This window comes from Stegostoma tigrinum, chromosome 27, assembly GCF_030684315.1.
Source record: "Stegostoma tigrinum isolate sSteTig4 chromosome 27, sSteTig4.hap1, whole genome shotgun sequence".
Lineage (NCBI taxonomy): Eukaryota > Metazoa > Chordata > Chondrichthyes > Orectolobiformes > Stegostomatidae > Stegostoma > Stegostoma tigrinum.
Genome location: NC_081380.1, coordinates 39,957,160 through 39,975,960, shown reverse-complemented (window position 1 = coordinate 39,975,960; position 18,801 = coordinate 39,957,160). Strand labels below are relative to the sequence as shown.

The 18,801-nt window shown below is 44.8% G+C and overlaps 2 protein-coding genes across 14 annotated transcripts in view; one reads left to right on the top strand and one right to left on the bottom strand.

Annotated features, from left to right (window-relative positions):
• LOC125464724 (multidrug and toxin extrusion protein 1-like) overlaps window positions 1-10,366 on the top strand; it is a 39,629-nt gene extending 29,263 nt beyond the window's left edge. For 10 of the 13 annotated variants that reach the window (XM_059655357.1, XM_059655354.1, XM_059655358.1 and 7 more), the window contains 6 exons: window positions 625-700; window positions 805-874; window positions 3,832-3,964; window positions 4,464-4,558; window positions 6,342-6,423; window positions 8,867-10,366. In XM_059655357.1, the coding sequence (XP_059511340.1) occupies window positions 625-700; window positions 805-874; window positions 3,832-3,964; window positions 4,464-4,558; window positions 6,342-6,423; window positions 8,867-9,105 (695 nt within the window). In that variant the 3' untranslated portion in view covers window positions 9,106-10,366. Of the gene's footprint in view, window positions 1-624; window positions 701-804; window positions 875-3,831; window positions 3,965-4,227; window positions 4,559-6,341; window positions 6,424-8,866 lie in introns of those variants that run through there. The other 3 variants (XR_009447310.1, XM_059655361.1, XM_059655362.1) reach the window with 3 other exon arrangements.
• Window positions 280-17,483, bottom strand: LOC125464725 (multidrug and toxin extrusion protein 1-like). Its single transcript, XM_059655367.1, has 4 exons — window positions 17,335-17,483; window positions 15,051-15,199; window positions 13,791-13,911; window positions 280-966 (listed from the first exon to the last, which is right to left on the bottom strand). The coding sequence occupies exons 1-3, from the start codon at window positions 17,404-17,406 to the stop codon at window positions 13,866-13,868; spliced, it is 267 nt and encodes an 88-aa protein (XP_059511350.1). The 5' UTR covers window positions 17,407-17,483; the 3' UTR covers window positions 280-966; window positions 13,791-13,865.
• Window positions 17,484-18,801: the final 1,318 nt, after the last annotated feature.

Sequence of the window (18,801 nt, the reverse complement as noted above, 5' to 3'; positions counted from 1 at the left end):
CTAAGGGTGGCTCGGTGATTAGCACTGCAGCCTCACAGTGCAAGGGACCCCAGATTCGATTCCAGCCTTTGGCAACTGTCTGTGTGGAGTTTGCACATTCTCCCCGTGTCTGCGTGGGTTTCCTCCGGGTGCTCCGGTTTCCTCCCACAGTCCAAAGTCTGGGTGGGATGCTTCAAGGGGCGCTGTGGAGTTGTTGGGCCGAAGGGACTGTTTCTACACTGTAGGGAATCTAATCTACGATGGACTCAGTCTGGATTAGGAAAGGAAAAGCGAGCCACAGGGTCTATTCCTAATGGTTATCCAAACCAGGGCTTAGGATGGGGAAGATGAACAATTAACCAAGGATCAGACCATATCTTCTCCATCTCAGTTGAATTTGACATTAACTAACTAGGCTTAGGTTGGAAGAAATTCCTCCGAGCTGGTCCTAGGGATTGGTTGAGGGGGATTGGGATCCACTAAATTGTACACAGACAGGGAGTTGACACACGGTACAGCAGTGTCCTGGAATGGAAAAAGGGAAGGGAAACAGAAGCAATGAAGTGTGATTTCATTAAAAGAAACTATCTAAAACTTCAACTATGTTATTCAATGAGAATTGTTTTTATATACATGTTTCCACAGGGGCTTTTTGCTTAGTCAATGCTGCGATACTTGGAGCAATAAAGGATGTGGTGGGCTATATCTTCATCAGTGACAAGTTAGTAACAAAAACAAATATGAGCAAAAATAAACACAATAACATGACTTTGCAAAATGGATTCAAAATTATGTGAAGGCTTTGTGTTTACTTTCATTTTCCAGAGAAATTGTTGAATTAGTAGCAGAAATAATTCCATTTTGTGCTGCTTTCCATCTGTTTGATGCCATGGCTGTGAGTATTTTTATATTTTTATTCGTCTCCTTATTCCTGCGGAGACCACAAGCCAAAGGACTGAGGTTCCCAGCCAATTCCAACAGAGGAATCTGTAGGACAAGATTTCACACTTTACAAATATTGCTTTAAGAAACAAACCAAGATTAACATACACAAGTAATCAGGTATGTTGTATTCAGTAGAAAATGAAAATTAAACTTTAATTTGCTGTTTCAACAAAGATAAAACTCTTGCTACACTTGCCCCCACGCCTCCTCCCTCACCCTTTTCCCAGGCCCTAAGAAGACATTCCACATTAAGCAGAGGTTCACCTGCACATCTGCCAATGTGATATACTGCATCCGCTGTACCCGTTGTGGCCTCCTCTACATTGGGGAAACCAAGCAGAGGCTTGGGGACCACTTTGCAGAACACCTACGCTCGGTTCACAATAAACATTTCACCTCCCAGTCGCGAACCATTTCAACTCCCCCTCCCATTCCTTAGACGACATGTCCATCCTGGTTCTCCTGTAGTGCCACAATGATGCCACCCGAAGGTTGCAGGAACAGCATCTCATATTCCTCTTGGGAACCCTGCAGCCCAATGGTATCAATGTGGGTTTCACAAGCTTCAAAATCTCACCTCCCCCCACTGCATCCCAAAACCAGCCCAGCTTGACCCGCCTCCCTAATCTGTTCTTCCTCTCACTTATCCCCTCCTCCCACCTGAAACCGCACCTCATTTCCTACTTACTGACCCCATCCAGGCCCTTGGCCTGTTCGTCCTCTGTGGACTGACCTATCTCCTCCCTACCTTCCCACCTACACTCACCTTTACTGGCTCCATCCCCGCCTCTTTGACCGGTCTGTTTCCTCTCCACCTATCTTCTCCTCTATCCATCTTCTATTCACATCGTCCTCTCTCCCTATTTATTTCAGAACCCTCTTCCCCTCCCCCATTTCTGATGAAGTGTCTAGGCCCGAAACATCAGCTTTCCTGCTCCTAAGATGCTGCTTGGCCTGCTGTGTTCTTCTAGCTCCACACCTTGTTACCTTAGAACTGATGGAGTTGCTGGCGGTGACCTTAGTCCCTATTCACCACTTGCAGCCATAATGACATTCATAACCCAAACTTCCTCAACTGGGGCTCAGGCCCTATTCTTCACAATGGATTTAATCCTCAAATTGTCTTTGACATGTGATTCGCTTCATTTGTAAGCTTCACAGTTCTGTCCATCACCAAAATTTCCACAAACACCCACTCCCTCCATCACTGAAGCTCAGTGGCAGCCGTGTGTACCATCCACCAGATGTACTGCAGAGATTTGTCAATGATCCTGGAAGGACAAGTGCAGCAGATACAAGGGAAGAACCACCACCTTCAAGTTCTCCTCGAAGCCACCCCACCATCCTGATTTGGAATAATATCTCACCATTCATTCACTGTTGCTGGATCGAAATCCACAAATTCCTTCCCTAAGGGTGTTGTGGGTCAACCCACAGCACATGGGCTGCAGCGGTTCAAGAAGGAGGCTCACCACCACCTTCTCAAAGGGCAACTAGGGATGGGCAATAAATGCTGGGCCAACCAGCTATGCCCACATCCTGCAAGTGAATTTAATTAGCTTGGCTCATGAGCATTCTGAAGGTATGGATTTCCCAGTGGTTCCATCATCTAGCTACCCAGTATCACTCCAGTGCACTTTATGACTGTCTCGTAAAAGCTGAAGCAATGAGCAACTAAAAATATCATTATGAAGTTATTATGTGGGGAGGCAATGGCCTAGTAGTATTACTGCTGGGCTGTTAATCCAGAAACCCAGATAATGCTCTGGGGACCTGGGTTTGAATCCTGCCGCAGCAGATGGTGGAATTTAAATTCATTAAAATATCTGGAACTAAGAATCTAATGATGACCATAAATCCATTGTCGATTGTTGGAAAAGCCCATCTGGTTCACTAATGTCCTTTAGGGAAGGAAACTGCCATCCTTACCTGGTCTGGCCTACATGTGACTCCAGACCCACAGCAATGTGGTTGACTCTTAACTGCTGTCTGGGCAATTAGGGATGGTCAGTAAATGCTGTCCAGCCAGTGACACCCTCGTCCCATGAATGAATGAAGAAAAATATAACTGCTGCCCAGCCTTCAACTTTATTCTCCTTAGTTGTCACACACGCATAACACGAACAATCTGACTGATTTGACATCCCTGCTGAAATGTGATCTCTGAGACCTTTGTTCCTGGCTTTATCCCCTCAGCTTTTACTTCCTGAGGTCACAGTCTAATTTCTCAGATGCCAGCTGCCGCAGCCAGAAATTTCAACGCTGTACCTCCCTTTTCGCAGAAACCTGATATTTTGATTTTGCTTTCAGAAATGGATTCCCTCAAGTGATACAGACATTGTAACCCAGAGTAGGTGCACAAAACAGCCTGCATGCATTCCCCTCGTGGACTCACAAACAGTGGGTGTCATCGTACCAGGACCACACGTGGCCTTTCTGTTCCTCAGCTTTGCTAATTTTTGGTCTTTTATTTTAAATGCTTTCTACCCTGTCAATAAAGCCTGTCAGAGGCTGTAGGTCACACCTTACAGTGTCATGCCTCCATCTCTCACTTTGATACAGGTGCAGCCCAATTTTATGTCGAATATTATACTGACTGTAGCACAGAAAGATTCAGCCCAGTTGGTCTAGACTAGTGTCCATGACCCCATTCACATGACCCTCCCCTCCCCCTCTACTACGTCTCACCCAATGACAACAATAAATGACAATACTAATTAATAATAAATGACAACAAAAAAACAATAATAGAAAGCAAGGTGAAAAACAGAAACTCGACCCTATGTCACTGCTTGTGTTCAAAGTATAAACTGTTGGTTCAGAATTATTTGTGACCTATGCTTCTTTTCTGTGGAAATGATGTCGGTGTATAATCCCTGTAATATGTTGTGTTTGTCTATTTTGCAGGGTGTAAGTAGTGGAGTGTTAAGAGGAGCTGGGAAGCAAAAACTGGGAGCAATTGGAAACCTGGTTGGATATTACCTGATTGGGTTTCCCATTGGAATCGCTCTGATGTTTGCTGTAAAACTCGGTGCATTTGGTAGGATTTTCCATTTGCTACTTACTGGCAATTATCACCCTCCACATGTTTTCTTTAAAGATCAGAGGATCCCAACATCTCCCCCCCAACCCCCCTTGAGTCCTCTCAAGGAGATTGTGTTTGTTTGAAAGTTATCATCCTGTATCACAACATGAGTCAAACCAACCCAGTGTGTGATTTTGGGGCTAATATCCATCAATACTCATTTTGCACCATTAGGTAGGGTACCACACTCTCATGACTATTTCCATCTGTGCCCATAGACACTGGAATATTGACAGGAAATTGGTATCAAGCTAGACTGGAACAATGGCCCAGCCCCACATTGGCATTTCCAATGCAGCGTGTTAGGACACAATCACGTCTGAATCCAAGGTCCCGAGGCCAAATGTGAGAAATAGTACGATGCAGACTGGCATCAGCCATCAGTTGAAGGCAAAATAGTTTGACAGAGGAACAGAAATGAAAGGAACACCTGACACCATCGTTATTTTGGCAGGGTTCTGGTCTGGAATGTTAATTTCCGTGCTTGTGCAATTAACTTTCTTTCAAACGGTGATTTGCCGAATGAGCTGGAAAAAAACATCCAATCGGGTAAGAACAAATAATAGAGTTTTGTTTTAATTATTACCAATATCTTCTGTAAGTTTGTTTTTCCTTCTTGACTTGTTACACTGAGCGTTGCACCCAACTGGTGGAATTAACAATCTCCTACAAAACCTCCAACATCACTCTTTATCTTGGCACGGCTGGGAGTTGTGTGGGGTGGGGGTGTGTGGTGTGTGTGGGTTGTTCAGAGAGGCTCCTGGTTAACTTCACACCCTGTAGGAAAGTGTAAACTCTGTGACATTAATATCCAGCGTGGAGGAGTGCTGTCATCCCCTTTTTCAAGAGATCGCGACTGACGCTCTTTTAAAGGGGAATTGCCAATAAGCTGTAGACTTTAGATGAAAAACAAAAGCTACAAATTAAGTGAAAATTTGGTTTCTGGAATCGATGCTGCACTTCGGTCCCTCCGATGTGTTTGCATACCCAGAGAGAAAACCTGTAAAACTGGTGCATGAGGCATACTGGCCCAGATCATCTTAGCTACTTCAAAAGGGAGGTCCAGTACAACCAACAGATAGAAGAAAATTACTGCAGATGCTGGAATCTGTGCTGAAAACAACCAATGCTGGAGATCACAGCAGGTCAGGCAGCATTCATGGAAAGAGCACATGAATGTTTTGAGTCTAGATGACTCATCATCAGAGAGGACCAAGCTGCTCCAAGGAGGCAGTCTGATCCTCTGTGATCTCCAGCATTGATTGCTTCCAGTACTACATATACACGGTTTCTTTTTCTGTCTTTTCACTCTCTGTGAAGACCTGACGCACACCGACAGACGCTGTTCCCCTCTGCTGGGAGACATGGGCAGTTGCATCACTGCAAGGAGAAATGTCCTTCGTTTACTTCGCCCTGGGAATGGTCAGCTCGGCCAAGTCTGCAAGCAGTGAAAGGTCAATGCAAGGGGCCTTCCTTCAGTGCTGCCTTCCCCTCAAATGACATTACTACGATCAAGAACTCCCAGTATGGAGCACTGCTTCACAGTTTGCTCTTTGTTCCATTGCACAGGGACTCTGTTAGACACTGGGCCATCTCCCAGAAGCAAAAACCTGCGAAACTGGCCAATGAGACATACTATTCAAACTCATCCTCGATACTTGGAAATGGAGCTCACGTTCTAAATTCTAATTGTGATTTTTTTTTGCCATTTGGGTTAGACACAGAGCTCCTAATAAAGAAAGCATTAAAGCTTTATAATTACTGATTAGGCCAAAACAAGGTTTGGTCGTTTGCATCCTGGAGAACAGTCTTATCGGTCTCAAAATATTAACTGCGTTTCTTCTGTCCACAGATGGTTCCAGACCCTTTGAGTTTCTTTAGTGCTTTCTATTTATATTTTTAGTTGTCTTGTTCACTTCTACTTTTGAATACATATCTGAATGGGCGGTCTGCTTTTTCATTGATTTATAACGCTATAACATTGATCTTCAGAATGCTCTGAATTTTCATTTCCCAATAATGTCACACAAACTAAAATGAAGAACTGCAGATGCAGGTGATCTGAAACAAGAAATTGTTTTGAGGGAAGGCCACTGGATTATATCCTAAGAAGTTCCTTCCACTATATACAAAACTGTGCAGATTGTGCTGGACGTGCTTCTGGGCTATCTCATGAAGGGAGACTGGAAAATGTCCAATCTTCAGTGAGGGTTAATGTGTAATTAATATGAAATTAAATCTTAACAATGAGCAGGTATAGTATATTTAAAGCAGCTTCATAATTATAGATTAGATTCTTCAATTTTCATGATAATTTTATTCTTTTTCAAAGGCCCAGCTAAATGCAGGTATGACGAGAGAAGTGATCCCCTCAAACAGCACCTCTACTGGTCAAATCAAGAATGCCTTAATAGGTAAAGAAAAGAGGGGTAATATTAGGATAAAGTTGAGGTTGTTGACTTCCTCGCCGAGCTGGCTTGTTTTCGTTCAGACGTTTCATCACCATGCTAGGTGACATCACCAGTGAGGCTTCCAACAAAGCTTCAACAGAGGCCCCACTGATGAAGTTATCTAGCATGGTGCCGAAATGTCTGAATGAGAACTAGCCAGCTTGGCGAGTAAGCCAACAACCTCACCCACAACCCGAGCTCCAAATCTTTGCAAAAACCTTAAAGGTTAAAATTGAATACGTTTTCTTCAAATTGTTCAAAGTTTATCATTTAGACTTTCTATCTGCAAGGAATTCAAAGATTCACTGAGCACCTCATCCTCACTCGATTCTTCCCCCATCCTCCTGAGTTTAAAGTCCAACCCATTGCAGATCTGAGAAATAAGTAACATTTTTCAAATCAAACGTGTGTGATTCACAAAGGGCTATGACTGAATAAAGCCATGTAGCACAAAGGGAAGCAGAAAGTAGAGATAATAAGGAAGGTGAGATAACAAGGTGTAGAGCTGGATGAACACAGCAGGACAAGCAGCATCTTAGGAGCAGGAAGGCTGACGTTTTGAGCCTAGACCCTTCTTCGGAAATTGCTAAAGAAGGGTCTAGGCCCGAAACATCAGCTTTCCTGCTCCTCTGATGCTGCTTGGCCTGCTGTGTTCATCCAGCTCTACACCTTGTTATCTCAGTTTCTCCAGCATCAGCAGTTCCTACTATCTCTAAGGAAGGTGAGAGGCCGTTTCTGTGACGCTGCTGTTGTGTCAGAATTAATTAATGCTTTTCCAGTACCATTTCTTGGAGTTGGGGTTTAGCTCAGTTGGCTGGATGGTTGGTTTATGATGCAGAGTGAAACAGACGAGTTCTATTCCAGCACCAGTTGAAGTCAATGTGAATGCCTTGCCTCTCACCTGAGGTTAAACTGCCAGCAGTCTTCTTTCTAATGAGTGAGTGGGACGGCAGAGGCTTGGCTATTTCGACAGCGTTTTCCAGTGAATTTCCCACTATATCTTGGTATCTGTTCAGTATGGGCTTCTACAATGATCTAATTTACAGAACTGCAGCACATTTCAACCCAATCACTAACAAGATTCAGAATCAATGCAGTGACTCTTCGTCCTGAGAAAGGGTGACTGGATCCAAAACATTAACACTGACTTCTCCCCACAGATGATGCCTGGCCTACCTGCTAAGATTTTCCAGTAACTTCTGGTTTTGTTCCCTTCAAGTAACATTTCCAATTGCCTTTTACACTTTGGGAACTGCTTCTTCTGTGCTGAATGAGTGCTGAGGCCATTTGGCCCATCTGATCAAGGTCCTGTTGTACTCTGATTTAACCTACTTCACTGTCCACGACACCACCAATTTAGGTGTTATCTGCAAACTCACTAACTATTCCTCCTGTATTCACATACAAATTGTTTATATAAATGATGAAAAGCAGTGGACCGAGCGCCAATCCTTGTGGCACACTGCTGGTTACAGGCTTCCAGTCCATAAAACAACCCTCCACCACACCCTCTATCATTTATGGCAGTACTCCTTAGCTTGAGGCTTTCATTTGGATTATGCAGGAGTCTGAACAATCTGAAAGGAAGATAAAATGTTGTCATAGCCTTACCAAACCAGAGGCCTGCTCTCTTATTAGGGAGAGATGACTAGTGGTAGTTCAACCTGAGGGTTATCATGCCTCAGGCAAGGGAGACACTGAGGAAAGTACTTCATGTAATCTTTGCCATGGTGCGTGCATACATGTGTGTGTGTGCGTGTTTGTGTATGTGAATGCTTGTGAGTGTGTGTGCGTGCACGTGGAATGTATGTGTGTGTACATGTGCATGCACGTGTGTGCGAATGTGTATATGCATGCATGTGTGTATATGTATGTGTATGCATGTTTGTGCATGTGTAACTGTGTGTGTGGATGTGCGTGTGCATGTGCTTGTGTGTGTGTGTTCAACTGTCGTTAATTGTTGTGCTGAGTTGGCCTCTTAACTTGATTCAGGACGACTGCACAGTCCACTATCCATCAGTTCCTAGAGAACTTTTATATTGAATTATCAGTAGGATTGCAGGGGATAAATTGGTCTCTGAATTTTTATAAGGTTAGACCTCCTAGAAATTGATCATGTGGTTTTGCCAAAGGCTGGTAATGGAAAAGATCATTAGGATCAATAGTGAACAGTAATCACCAGGCTTCCTGGTTCATCAACCGTTATCATCATGACCTGACAATGTATATCTGAGACAACAAGGTGTAGAGCTGGATGAACACAGCAGGCCAAGCAGCATCATCGTGCTCCTCTGATGCTGCTTGGCCTGCTGTGATCATCCAGCTCTACACCTTGCTATCTCAGATTCTCCAGCGCCAGCAGTTTCTATTATCTCTGATACAAAGTATATCTGACTTTCCTTCGCAGAGGCCAACACAGAGAACAGTGCAGTGCTTCTTATGCCCACTGTTTCGCAATTAGAACAAAAGATGGACAATGACCAGGTGATGGATACCTCTTCCACTGCGGACACTGGAGTTACCACAGTCGGAGAAATTCTGTCCACAAAACAACTGATCATTCGCCGCGGCCTCACCTTCCTCTCAGGACTGCTTATACTAGTAACGGGTTTGGTGATACACTTCAGTCTTGAAAAGGACCTGTAGACCCCAGCGGGGGTAAATACATTTCTCTTTCTCAAGGGCACCTGTTGAGACTTTCTTGAGGGTAATTTTTTTCATTTTTGGGGGCTATGCTTTCATTTTCACTGACTCATTTATCAAGCGATGCTGTCAAATACTCTCGCGACCTTGTGCATTTCTGTTGACATGTAGGGTATTTGGATTTGCACAGGAGTGATATGAGAATATTTTGTCAACATACTTGATAACTATAAATGAGTAACCCACATGGAAATTAAAGCCATAACATACGAGGAAAGCTTTAGTTTTCCAGACACAACAGGATTTAAATTGGCACAAAACAACACGCTTAAGAACAAAAGCTTTCGTTCTTCAAAATAATGAGCACGCATTTCTACGCTGGAGAAGCCATCATTTTGAATGCAAGTTCTACTGATTGGTGCGATGAGGTATTTATTCCCAATTTACTGCATCTCAGATTTAAATTCGATCATGGGCAGTGTTTGTTTCAATAGGATCCTTTTTTTTCATGTCATAGAGCCTCACAGCATGGAAACAAACCCTTCGGTTCAGCCAGTCCATTCCAAACTAAACTTGTCCCTAGGCAGGTGGGACTACCTACCGGTCCCTGCCCCATATCCCTGCCAACCTTTCCTATTCATTACTTATCCAAATATCTTTCAAACATTGTAACTGTGCCCACATCCATCACTACTTCAGAACATTCATTCCACACGTGAACCACTCCCTGTGTAAAACAAAAGCCTCTCATATTTTTTCAAATCTTTCTCCTCTCCCCTTAAAAATGTGCCCCCAGTCTTAAAATCCCCTATCCTATACCATTAACTCTAGCAATAGCAAGAACTGCCGATGCTGGAGTCTGAGATAGCCAGGCACGTAGCTGGAGGAACACAGCAGGCCAGGCAACATCAGAGAAACAGGAAAGTTAACGTTTCTGGTCAGAGGCTCTTCTTCTGCTCCTCTGATGCTGCCTGGCCTGCTGTGTTCCTCCAACTCCACACTATGTTCCTCCAGCTCCAAACTGTGTTATCTCTACCAGTTATGCTATCTATACCCTTCATTCTTTTATAAACTTTTATCACATCGCCTTTTAGTCTCTTACGTTCCAGTCTTTATTTATAACTCAAACATTCCAATCCCGGCAACATCCTGGTAAATCTCTTCTGAACCCTCTCCAGCTCAATAATGGAGATAATAGGAACTGCAGAAGCTGGAGAATCCGAGATAACAAAGTGTGGGGCTGGATGAACACAGCAGGCCAAGCAGCATCAGAGGAGCACAAAAGCTGATGTTTCGGGCCTAGACCCATCATCAGAAATCTCCAGGCTTGAAACGTCAGCCTTTGTGCTCCTCAGATGCTGCTTGGCCTGCTGTGTTCATCCAGCTCAATAATATTCTTTTTATAACTGGGTGACTGGAATGAGACACAGTATTCCAGAAGAGGTCGCACCACTGTCCTGTACAACCTCAACGGGACTTCCCAACTTCTATACACAAAGCATTCAGCAATGAAGGCAAGCATACCAAATGCCTTTTTAACCACCTTGTTTAAATGTGATATAAACTTTAAAGAATTATGTACCTCTACCCCATCTATCCCTCTGTTCTACAGCGCTATCCAAGGCCCGACCATTAACGGTATAAACCCCATCCTTGTTTGTTGTACCAAAATACAATACCTCGCATTTATCCAGATTGAACTCCATCTGCCATTTTTCAGCCCATTGACCCATTTGATCAAGATCCCTTTGTAACCTTCGGAAACCTTCACTGTCTACAATGCCACCAATTTTGGTGTCGTCCGCAAACTTACTTTCCATGCCTTCTATATTCACAGCCAAATCATTTACATAAATAATAAACAAAAGAGGACCCAGAACCAATCCCTGTGGAACACCGCTGGTCACAGACCTCCAGTCCGAAAAGCAACCCTCCACCACTAGTCTTGGTCTCCTGCTCTTAAGCCAATTATGCATCCAATTGGCAAGCTCACCCTGAATCCCATGTGACCTAACTTTACTAATTAGTCTACCATGTGGAATCTTGTCAAAGGCTTGATTAAAGTCCGAGTAAACAATGTTTACTGCTCTGCTCTCATTGACCTTTTTGGTAACTCCCTCAAAAAAATCAATCAAGTTTGTTAGACATGATTTTCCTCACACAAAACCTTGTTGATGATCCCTAATCAATTTTTGCCTTTCTCATGTCCATAAATCCTAGTAGCTCCTGATTCCATGCACCTTAAGCTAGAGATTCCACAGTCTTTTGCAAGGAATTCATTACCTCAGTGATTTAAAGGTTCTGTGGATCCCATTTAACTGAGTATTCCAGTGTGGACATTTGCCCCTCAATTGTTTCTCTCAATTCCTCCTGCAGCTTTCTTTTCCCATTTTTAGTCCCTCTTGCAGCCTCCTCCACCCACCTCCCCTGTCACATACTATAATCTTTACCTCTCTCCATAGCCCTCATGTGGCCCCCTTCATATCTCCTGCAACCTCCTTCTCCCTATACCCCAAAACCTTTTTCTCCCTCCTCCTCAAACTCTCCAACAACCTCCTCCTCCTCCCTCTACCTCCACCTTCTCCTGGTTTACACCCTCTCTGTGGATCTAACTTTGGATCTGGGAAAAAGAAATCTTTCTTCCCAGTCACTTCCTCCCCACTGGAAATGCCCAGAAAAAGGATCCATCAACTCACTCAATGGCAGTACTAACGTTTTCCAACTGCTCAATGCTTACTCAATCACAGGCCAGTTCTCTCATGTGCTTGTTGCTGATAGGCTCACTATGAAACCTATCAGCAGTAAGCAAAGGACGCAGCTGGCCTTTGATTGGAGGGATGGTTCCTCCCATGGCAGAGACATTTCTCTGATTGGTTAACTTTGTGAGTGGATTTTTACAGCTAATTTGGGGACACTGGGGAGATGAAATTACCACCTATCCCTCTGTACTTTGATTATTGGACCCCAGTGAACAATGAAGAGACAAAAGGAGATTATTTCCTATGGCATAAGTTACAGGTCAGTGCCCAGAGGACAACAGAGGCAAAAGTTCACATAAGGTCTACTGCAACAGATGAAGTCCAATAAACTTAAATATATACCGAAAGAATTATTGATGGTGGTCAGTTTGGAAAAAAATTCCAACTATTTTATGAGCAGGTGAAATGGCAGATGTGGGCTTTAAAAGATAGTTTCCTATTCATGGGCTGTGTCAGAATCCCAGTGAACATGCTTTTGTGACCGGAATATGAATGGGTAAGATTAGATCGAAGAGATTGCAAGAAGTGCAGATGTTGGAGTCAGAGATAATACAGTGTAGAGCTGGAGGAACACAGCAGGCCAGACAGCATTGGAGGAGCAGGAAAGCTGACGGTTCAGGTCAGGAGTCTTCCTCAGAAAAAGAAGGGTCCCAACCTGCGACAGCAACTTTCCTGCTCCTGCGATGCTACCTGGCTTGCTGTGTTCATCCAGCTCCACACAAGATTAGACAACTGTATCAAACTGTTTGGCCAATGCCCAGACTTCTCCATCACTGCACCAAGGCTGAATTGGAGCACTTTATCAACTTGGCTAACAACTTCAATCCCGCTCTCAAATTCACTTGTTCTCTCTTACACACCTCCCTCCCCTTTCCTGACCTCTTCATTTCCAGTGATAGCTGACAGATTGACATTTACTGTAAATCCACAGACTCCCATAGCTACCTACGCTAGATGTTCTCCCACCCTGTACCTGCAAAAACTCCACCTTGTTTTCCCAATGCTTCCGTCTCTGTCACATCTGCTCTGACAAGGAGATTCTGGATGTCCTTCTGTCTCAAAAAACTCTCTTTTCTGCCACCCTGTGTCATTCAGACAGCCCTCCATGTGCCTGCTCCATTCCCTACTCCTCAGCTCTAACCCACCCCCCTCCAAACATAACAAAGATCGGGTCCCTCTTGTCCTCACTTTTCACACCACCAGCCTCTGATCCAAAGTATCATCCTCACTCCCCACCCCCTCTGCCTTCCACAAGGACTATTCCCTTCACCACCCCCCGCCAATCACTCCAACCACCCCCCACCGACACGTTCCCCTGTAAGTAAAAGATGCCTAACCTGCCCGCACCTCACCTCCGTCACTTCCATCCAGGGCACTAAACAGCCCTCCCACTTGAGACAGCACTTTACCTGCATCACCTCCAACCTAGTCTATTGCATCCAGTGCTCCCGATGTGGTCTTCTCTACATTGGTGAGACCGAATGTAGACCAGGCAACCATTTCACTGAGCATCTTCACCAGGCCTGAAACAACTGGACTAGATTCCCGGTCACGGCCCATTGCAACTCACCAAAACCACCCCCAACACTCCCTCCGACAAGTCCATCCTGAGCCTCCTCCAGCATCACAGCGATTCAGAATGCACATTTGAGGAACAACACCATATCTTCTGCCTGGGCACCCTACAGCCTGGAGGACCTAACATTGAGTTCTCGAACTTCAAATTACCTTCCTTCCCGTTCCTTGGTGCCCGTTCCAGCCCCGACTCCTCCCATCCATTCCAGCTACCAACTAGTTTCATCCCACCCATCGACCAACCAGGCCGTACCTACTACCGGTGTCTGCATATCAACACTCTCCCACTACCCTCCCCCCTCTGTACCTGCAGCTCCCCCGAACCCCACATCCAGCCCTGAAGAAGCGTAATACCTGAAAAGTTGACTCCTCCTCATCCACATGCTGCCTGTCTTGCTGAGTTTTTCCACCCTCCTGTTTCTCCATCACTCACCCTGTGAATGTTTTATTCCACCGGCAGGATAAAGGTGAGGAGCTGAAATTGTGATAAATCTTAATTATTTTTCTTCGAAGCTCTCGACACATTATCCAGATCGTGGGAAGCGACTGGACACCTTAAACCAGGAAAGAAGCTGCCTTCAGCACATGGGAACTCAGGCTGAAGTTTGACCCCTTTCTGCTGAGAAAGTAGTTTCATTCATTTATCTACTAATAGTCAAGTGAATATTACAGATGGATTTAAGAGGAACCTAGGAAGGCAGATAAGGGAGAAGGGAACAGAAGGATGACTTTGATCAGATGAGTAAAGAGTGGAAAGAGAGACATTTGGGATCTCTACCTTATCACTGTAAACCCACATTTACTATCCACCTAACCTGCACATTTTTGGAGTGTGGGAGGCAACCTGAGACCCATGAAGACACGGGGAGAATGTGCAAACTCCACACAGACAGTCACCTGAGGCAAACCCAGGTCTCTGGCCCTGTGAGGCAGCAGTGCCATTCTCTCTGTCACTGGAATCATTGCTCGGCAACTTGAACTCAGGGCCGTCAGGTTAAAAGCCTGATGCTCTGCTCCTTGAGCGATCCAGGCTCACTAAATATACCCCCATTCCTTCCCTGTTATTGAGTCGTAGTCCTGGAGCTCACTATCATGTTGATGTCCCAGCACCGGTCAGAGAGCAGCAGTTCAAGAGGATGGTTCAGTACCACCTTCTGGAGGGATCTCAGGGATTGTTGACAAATGGCTAGTCTTGGCAGGAACACCTATACCCCGTGCTTTAACTTTTAAACATTATCAAGCATACACAAGCAGGAAGCCGGGTTGGTTCTAGGAAAACTGGAGAACACTTCAGTGGATAGACTCGAGAAACCAGAGTTGCTGATCATAAAATAGACACCAGGTAATTTCCACTGCAAGGTGCTTGATTCACCACTTCATTAGTTCACTCTTTATTGAAGAGCCAACCTGGTCTTTGCTTGTCACTGATCCAACTGAGATTGAACCATCATGAAACATAGCTCACCCATTTGCAACCTCTTCTCAAACACGCTTTGGCCCAGCCCTCTTACGTTCACTAACGCATTCTGTCACTGGATGGTCTTCATTCTTCCACACAAGCACCATCATCAAACACACTCTTTTGAACTAAAAAACAAAAAGCAAGACTCTCACTTGGCTACTGCAGGAGACTGTTTCAAAGCCAGCAGGATGTGCTCAATGTTTATGAAGAGAGCCCAGCAGGGAAAGCAGGTGATCAGGAGAATGAGGATCCCTCGTTGGAGAATCACTCCGATTCGCTTCAGGTTCTTACTGCCATGCGTCTGAAAATCAGAACAAAGCGTTAACGAGAATTGGATCAATATTATCCCTTATGTGTGATTGTGATAGACACCACTTCTCCTGCAAAAACTAACAGCAGCATATGCAACAGGATCATTACAATGGTTACATTGTTGAACTAAAGTTAGCCTTTTATCGGGGCTTGTGGATGTCACTGGCTAGGCTAGCATTTATTGCCCATCCCTAATTGCCCTTGAACTAAATGGATTTCTAGGGTATTTCAGAGGAGAAGTTCAAGTCAACCATTTTATTGTGGGCCTGGTGTCATACGTAGACCACATCAGGTAAGGATGGCAGATCTCCTTCCCTAAGGGGCATTCGTGAACCGGATGGGTTTTTACGACAAAGCTGATTAGCTTTAAATTCCAGATTTTTATTGAATTCAAATGTTTATCATTTCCCTCACCAACCTTCTCTCTTCCTTCAGGCATCTGACTTCAAAATGACCACCTTGACAAAGTGTTTTGTGGGCTATCCTGATACGTCATTATTTTTGACTGAATCTCTTTTAAGTAGTTAATGCTCCCATGGAATGCCATGAGACCTTTTTTACATTAAAGGTGCAAAATAAATGCAAGTTGTTGTTGGTGTTGATCCAATTCTGTGAGCTTCACCTGCCAGTGAGAACATTACACAACGTTACAAGTAACTTGTGTGAGCCAAGTGACTGCCAGAGGGTGACCTGCCCACGAAGAGCATTAAGATGGAGCCCAATGTGACTCTCACCCAATGCCCACACCCATGGGACTTCTAGGATGGGTCATTGACAATGGTGGTGAGCTGGAACCCCAAGTTGATGTTCCTGTCCTTTAGCAAGAAAACCAGAAATTGCTGGAAAAGCTCAGCACGTCTGGCAGCATCTGTGGAGAGAAATCAGAGTTAATGCTTCAGGTCTATGACTCTTCCTCAGAACACCTCTGAACAAAGAGTCACTGCATTGATTCTGAATCTTGTTAGCTATTGGGTTGAAATGGGCTGCAGTGCTGTTAAGTAGATCATCGTGGTACCCGTGTTGAGCAGATACCAAGAGATAGTGGGAAATTCACTGGAAAACGCTGCAGACAAACACAAGCAACTGTTGTCCAACTCACTCATTAGAAAGAAAACTGGTACAGTTTGACCTCAGGTGAGGGGTGAATTCTGAAGATGTGTCACTGAATCCAAACCGTTAACTCTGACAGCACTCAATATTAAAGACTAACCATCCAGGCTAAACCAAACCCCCAATAGTAGCAGCATGTATTGGTCATTCAACCTTGTAAACCTGGGACTGCAGCAGGTCAAGAAGCAGCACAGAATCACCTTGTTATGGTCAATTAAGGATGGGCAATAAATTTTGGGCTGAGTAGCAACATCCACATCTGGAAACAAATGAATAATAAAAAATGGACCTGTTCAGGACTTCCAACATTCCCCATTGTTAATTTCCAGCCTCATTGTGCCTTTAAAGTCTGCTACACATGTAAAAATTAGTGTGATCTCTCCACTGACGCAGCTATACAGTATACAGTTGCAGAAGTGAATTTCATGGCAGGTTATGGTCAATAAGTTACAATTACACTTCTTATGCATACTCAATGATAGCCGTTACAATCGCCCTCTTTCTCCAGCCCCAACTCTCCATCCAGTCAGAGATAACATAGTGTGGAGCTGGAGGAACTCAGGAGGCCAGGCAGCATCAGAGGAGCAGGAAAGCTGACATTTCTGGTCAATGCTGCTTGGCCTGCTGTGTTCATCCAGCTTCACACTTTGTTATCTTGGATTCTCCAGCATCTGCAGTTCCCATTATTTCTGACATTTCCGGTCAACTTTTTTTGAAGCAGTGTCCCAACCCGAAAGGTCAGCTCTCCTGCTCCTCTGGTGCTGCCTGGCCTGCTGTGTTCCTCCAACTCCACACTGTGTTATCTTTGCTGCTGGGCTGGTACATGTCTGCCACCGCATTGCAGCCAACTACACTAGACCGACCAACACTGGGGTCGCTTCTCTTGCTGCTGAGCCCACCTCATCGATGTCACTGCCATGACCTCCTGGCACCTGCTTCGCCACCACCAAAGCTAGAGCCAACCAACAACAACATCGCTGATCCTCAGGTGCCATCGTTTGCCACTGGGCCTACCTCATCAATGTTGCCTCTGCCAGTGTAGCAGCCGCCGATTCTAGGTCCTGAACTTGCTCCAGAGGGGCTCATTCTCCTCCGCTTTGGTCCCAACTGAGGTCTGTGCCCTGGGTCAACTCAAGGTGTGCTCACTGGGCTATCACCGCTGCCAATGCTGTCCAAACTCAGGGCAAGGTTAAGAATGAAAAGGGATGAAAAAGTGAGAGAAGAAAATTCAGAGTTCATAAGCCCTATTCCACTGCCACCTTAATCTGATTTGATTTATTTTTGTCACATGTACCAGGATACAGTGAGAAGTGTTGTTTTGCATGCTATATGGGCAAATTGTACTATACAGAGTGGGTAAGAGTAGCAGAACAGTGTTACAGCCACACAGAAGGTGCACACGGAGAGAGAGACATCAACATTAATATTTGAGAGGTCTGTTCAAATGTCTGATAACAGCGGGGAAGAAGCTGTTCTTGAGGAGAGTGTAGTTAAAACAGCAGACAAATTTAAGATTGCAATTAGGCAGATTTTCACACTTTGAAGGGAATGGAAGCAAAGCTTCCAGGAATTTATTCAAGCAGCCATCACTGAGCAGCGATAACAGGGTATAGGGCTGGATGAACACAGAAGGACAGGCAGCATCAGAGGAGCAGGAAGGCTGACGTTTCGTGCCTAGACTCTTTTTCAGAAATCTGAAACATCAGCCTTCCTGCTCCTCTGATGCTGCTTGGCCTGCTGTGTTCATCCAGCTCCATTCCGTGTTATCTCAGATTCTCCAGTATCTACAGTTCCTACTATCACTGAACCGACATTTCTTGCTGCTGAATGATGTACTGGTTTCACATCCCTTCACTATTTTGTGATCTGACCAGCAGCAAAATGCAGGAAAGTAATCATTATTAGTTAAGACATGACTTTGTGTATCTTCATTGAGTTCCGATGAACACTCACAAGGTTTGAAACATTAACTCTGCTTTCTCCCCACAGATGTTGCCAGACCTGTTGAGTTGCGCCAGCAATTTGTGGTTGTGTTTCAAATCTTCAACATCCACATTTCTTTATAGTGTGTTAGAATGCCTACAGTGTGGAAAGAGGCCATTCAGCCCATCAAGTCTGCACAAAACCTCTGAAGACGATTCCTCCCAGTCTGGGTCCCCCAACCTATCCCCATAAACGTCACATTTACCATGGCTAGCCCACCTAGCATGCACGTCCGTCTACGCTATGGACAATTTAGCATGACCACTCCACCCAACCTGCACATTTTTGGACTGAGGGAGGAAACTGGAGCACCCAGAAGAAACCCGCGCAGAGGTGGGGAGAACGTGCAAACTCCACACAGACAAGCCTGAGGTTGGAATCGAACCCAGGTCCCTGGCACTGAGATGCAGCAGTGCTAACCGCTGAGCCACCGTGCCACCCTGCAATTTGTGGCTATTTGTTTTACTCAGGTTTAAAGTGAACTTTGGAATTATTTAT